This window comes from Cebus imitator, unplaced genomic scaffold (assembly GCF_001604975.1).
Source record: "Cebus imitator isolate Cc_AM_T3 unplaced genomic scaffold, Cebus_imitator-1.0 Scaffold15, whole genome shotgun sequence".
Taxonomy (NCBI): Eukaryota; Metazoa; Chordata; class Mammalia; order Primates; family Cebidae; genus Cebus; species Cebus imitator.
In genome coordinates this window covers 5,740,528-5,745,277 of record NW_016107330.1, presented here as the reverse complement: position 1 = coordinate 5,745,277, position 4,750 = coordinate 5,740,528, and the positions used below count along the sequence as shown (strand labels likewise).

General features: G+C 52.7%; 1 protein-coding gene across 7 annotated transcripts in view; it reads right to left on the bottom strand.

The window, feature by feature from the left end:
- The window catches only part of KAZN (kazrin, periplakin interacting protein), a 1,292,076-nt gene that overhangs the window by 93,567 nt on the left and 1,193,759 nt on the right, over window positions 1-4,750 (bottom strand). For all 7 annotated transcript variants that reach the window (XR_005196313.1, XM_037729866.1, XM_017502852.2 and 4 more), the window contains one exon: window positions 1,857-2,027. Coding sequence is in view for 6 of the 7 variants with exons in the window: in XM_037729866.1 (XP_037585794.1) it covers window positions 1,857-2,027 (171 nt within the window). In the remaining variant the exon portion in view is untranslated. The remainder of the gene's footprint in view (window positions 1-1,856; window positions 2,028-4,750) is intronic.

The window sequence follows — 4,750 nt, the reverse complement described above, 5'->3', positions numbered from 1 at the left end:
TGTTACCCAGGCTGGAGTGCAATGGCACAATCTCGGCTCACCGCAACCTCCACCTCCTGGGTTCAGGCAATTCTCCTGCCTCAGCCTCCCGAGTAGCTGGGACTACAGGTGCACAACACCATGCCCGGCTAATTTTTGTATTTTTAGTAGAGACGGGGTTTCACCATGTTGGCCAGGCTGGTCTCGATTTCCTGACCTTGTGATCTTCCTGCCTCGGCCTCCCAAAGTGTTGGGATTACAGGCGTGAGTCACCATACCCGGCCTACCTCTTTCCTTGATAAATTACCCAGTCTCAGCTATTTCTTTATAGCAGTGTAAGAATGGACTAATACAAATTCAGTACACGATACAGTTAACACACAAGATGTGCTACCTGACCGTGTTCTCAGTAAGGCTTCTGGTCAATAGCAGGCTACTAGCAGTTACGTGCTAGGGGAGTCAAAAGTTATACATGGATTTAGCTGCACAGGGGATCAGCACCCCTAAACCCTGCGTTGTTTAAGGGTCAACTATATATGCCATTATTTCTGTTTTGAGTTGATGGATATGGGGTCCAGAGAGGTGAAGGCTCCTGCACAAAGTCACACAGTTGGGAAGCACTTGGGGCTGGATTTGAACCCAGGTCACACGCTGCAACTATACCGTTAGCCGACATTAGCGCTCTGCAGGACGACAGATCCTCTAAGAGCTACGTCCTCCCCCTGCCCCTACTCCCCAGGAGCTCTCCCACATTCTCCTCCCGGCCACTGTCACACTGAGCCTCTGGTGGCTTCCAGAGTTCCCACTAGCCTCGAGATCCCTGGATCTGCCCAGCTACCCTGTGGAGAAGGTAGGGTGGGATTAAGACCCCACCCCCAAACCAGTAACAAGTAAAAGGCATTGAAGCCCAGAGCAGTTGAGCTAGCGGCCCAAGGTCACACAGGAGCAGGCAGAACAGACCGCAGGTCTGTGTCCCCACCCAGACTCCCTGTCCCCACATGCGAAGGCTACGCACCTCCTGGGAAAACAAAGTGCTTGGAAGTATTTCGAGGGTCTGGTTTGGGTTAGGAAAAAATTACTTATTTCCTTAATGACCCAAATAAGACATTTTTGCTGCAGAGACATGTGAAAAGAGGCCAATAAACAAACAGAAATAAATAAAAGTCACTTGAAATCCTACCACTATGAGAGAATGAACGTTAATATTTCCATGTATTTCCTCCCAAAAATTTTCCTAAGCAAATACGTATCTTTTAAACACAAAAACCTTTTTTCCTTGTTTTTTTTTTGAGACAGGGTGTCACTGTCCCCCAGGCTGGGTGTGGTGGCGTGGCCATGGCTCCCTGCAGCCTCCGCCTCCTGGGCTCAGGGAATCCTGCTTCAGCAGCCGGACTGGTTGGGACCACGGGCATGCACCATGCTTGGCTATTTTTTTTGTATTTTTTGGTAGAGATGGGGTTTTGCCATGTTTTCCAGGCTGGTCTCAAACTCCTGGGCTCAAACAATCTGCCTGCCACGGCCTCCTAAACCGCTGGGATTACAGGCGCGAGCCCCCGCACTTGGCCCCTTTTCTCCTAACCGTAGGCTGGGGTGTGTCAGAGAGTGAATGGTTTCCCACGGTCCCCAGATTCCCTGGGCCCAAAGCAGGTGGATAAAAGGCTGGCCCAGGCTTGTGGGGCATGGTCTTGGAGGGAAGCTTATGGAGCATTGCAGAAAGCCCCTCCCGTGGCGGGCCCTGCCACTCTGCTTGTGTCTGGCTCTGCCCCCCCACCCCACACCCCAGGACTCCGGGGTAAGCCCATCACGCCAGATGTCCTGGCTCCCACCGCAGCACTGTTGGCAGATGCCAGGCCCACCTGGGTGGGGAGGGTTCTCACCATGGCCAGCTCAGCCTCCAGCTCCTTCATCCGGTTGTCCTTGAGGTCCAGCTGGGAGCGCAGGGCCGCGGCGTGGTCTGTGGCCTCCTTGGCTTGGCGTCGCAGCTCCCACTTCTCACGCTCCAGCAAGTCCTTCTCCTTGGCCAGCACTTTGACCGCGTCTTCGCTCTCCTGTGGGTGGGAGAGGGAGAGAGTAATGTGGGTGTCACAACCAGGCTCCTCTTGGCCCAGGGACACCTAAAGAGGGCCTGATCCCTAGAAAGATTGCTGGGATTATAGGCAGGAGCCACTGCACCTGGGAGCTGGGCACAGTAGCTCATGCCTGTAACCCAAGCAATCTGGGAGGCCAAGGTGGGTGGATCACGAGGTCAGGAGATCGAGACCATCCTGGCTGACATGGTGAAACCCCATCTCTACTAAAAATACAAAAAATTAGCCAGGTGTGGTGGTGTATACCTGTAATCCCAGCTACTCATGAGGCCAAGGCAGGAGAATCGTTTGAACCTGCGAGGTGGAGGTTGCAGTGAGCCAAGATTGTGCCACTGTACTCCAGCCTGGGTGACAGGGCAAGACTCTAAAAAAAAAAAAAAAAAAAAAAAAAAAAAAAAAAAAAAAAAGAAAAAGAAAAAAAGAAAGAAAAGAAAAAGAAGTGGGGAGACCCCATGACACGTGGCCAGGAGCTCTGGCTCGGTGGTGGGAAAGCCGTGGGCACAAACTCCAGCTCTGTCGCAAACTAGCTGGAAGGCTGGAACAGAGACGAACCTTGCGGATGCTCAGCAAATACTTTTTTCGCTGCATGAACGAACAAGTGAGCAAACGCCTGCTTTGGGGAAGTCATTCTCCCTCATCAAGCCTGGGTTCCCCGGATGTAAAATGGGCCAGGGGTCAATCCTACCTATTTCTAAGAATGCTAAAGATTGAATGATTTCACGTGTGGGAAATAATTCACATAGTCTGACAGAAGTTAGGGTGCAGGCATTGCTGTGGGACTTTGTTCTGTTTGGTAAATTGTGCTCATCACAGGGAAACAGGATCCACAGTAAGGAGGCACCGGCAACCCCAATTGTCTGGAGTGCCACACAGTCTGGCCACCACCCCACAAAGTCACAGCCCAGGAGAGAAACAGCTGCTGTGTCCTGAACATGGCACAGTCCTGGGCCGCTCGCCCGAGACCCCTCCCCAGGCTGGTCCTCCTGCCTAAGCTGTTTTCTGTGATTGTCCAGGGAAGGGCCGGGCCCCGGCTGTGCCAGCCCCCAGAGCAGAGCCAGCAGGGAAGGAACAGACAGCTGAATCGGGGCTGTGACCTCTGTTGGCTGGAGCAATGTTTCAGAACAACAGGCGTCCTTCTCAAAAGGACGGGCCCAGCGGGGAGCCCTGCCCATCCACCCACCCGGCCACCATCTTCCCATTCACCAAATCGAAAGCAAATCCAAGGTCTCCATGTGGCCTGGGACCGTGGAGAGAGGCCACCATCCTGCCTTGTCTGACAGGCCTGTCTCTGAAGGCCTCACTTCCAGATGGTGAGAGAGGGGAGGCTGATGGAGAGAACTTGGCCCTTTCTTTGTGGCCGTCACAGAACTGTAGCTATGACCTTGGTTCTGGAGACAGAGGGGGAAACCTGGGCCAAATCCTGGCTTTGCAATGACTGCTGCAAGTCATCCCTGCCTCAGTTTCCCCATCTGTAACCAGGGAATAATACCACACCTACTTTGGGGCGTTTGTGTGGATCTGCACAAGGGGATCCACCTGGAGAGCTCTGCTCGGGGCTGCTCTCCCAGCAGGCACCTGCTTGCATCACTCAGATTGCTGCTCAAATGCCTCCTCCTCCAAGAAGCCTTCCCTGACCACCCATGTAAGAGAGAAAACCCAGGCCCTCTCTAACCTGTTTTCTTTCTTTAAAGCTGATACTAGTCTGTTATTCAACTAATATTTGTGGATATTTGTCTGGTATTAACCAGACAAAAATCCCTACACTCGTGGAGCTTATAGTGAAAAACTCTGCTACAGTGTAGAATTGCCTACTGGGATAAGGGTTGTCCCTGAGAACCCGCTGGTGTACAAGAGGCTGCTTATAAAATGTCCCTGAATTAGGAGGAAGCCCCACTAGGACCCTCAGGATCACTTTTGTCTGATTGCAGTCACTGGTTCACACGACTGCTCATGAACAGACCAAGGGTGCTAGGCCCCGTGGGAAGGCCTTGTGGGTGCTTTCAGTTTTGGACTCCCACCTCCCTGGGGTCATATTCCCTGACAGCAAGAGAGTCTGGCTCAGCAGTAAATGCCACAGAATGTTCTGTACAGTGCTAAGGGTTTTAGGTGCATTATTCTGTTTAAACCTCACAACCACCCCTGAGGCAGGGACTATAATTATCCCTATTTCACAGATGAGCAAACTGAGGCCCAGAGAAGTAAAACAGCTTCCCCAGCCCATAGGCAGTATGGTAGAGGTCTCAATCTCTGATGGTACCTGAGGCTGGAAAGGAACTGAAAGGAGACCCCCTGGGAGGTCTCGAACTGGATGGGGGTGGGGGTGGCGGGAATTTATGAGGGTGGGATTTGGCCAGACCTTGTGGGGCCTTGGATGACAGCCCTGGGAGCTAAGGTTCTTTGGGGCTGCCAGCACGTGGGGATCACATGGACATAAGAATGAAGTGTGGCAGGGCGTGGAGGCTCACGCCTATAATCCCAGCACATTGGGAGGCTGAGGCGAGTGGATCACCTGAGGTCAGGAGTTTGAGACCTGCCTGACCAACATGGAGAAAACCCGTCTCTACTAAAAATACAAAATTGGTCAGGCATGGTGGTGCATGCCTGTAATCCCAGCTACTTGGGAGGCTGAGGCAGGAGAATCACTTGAACCTGGGAGGCGGAGGTTGCAGTAAGCCGAGATTGCA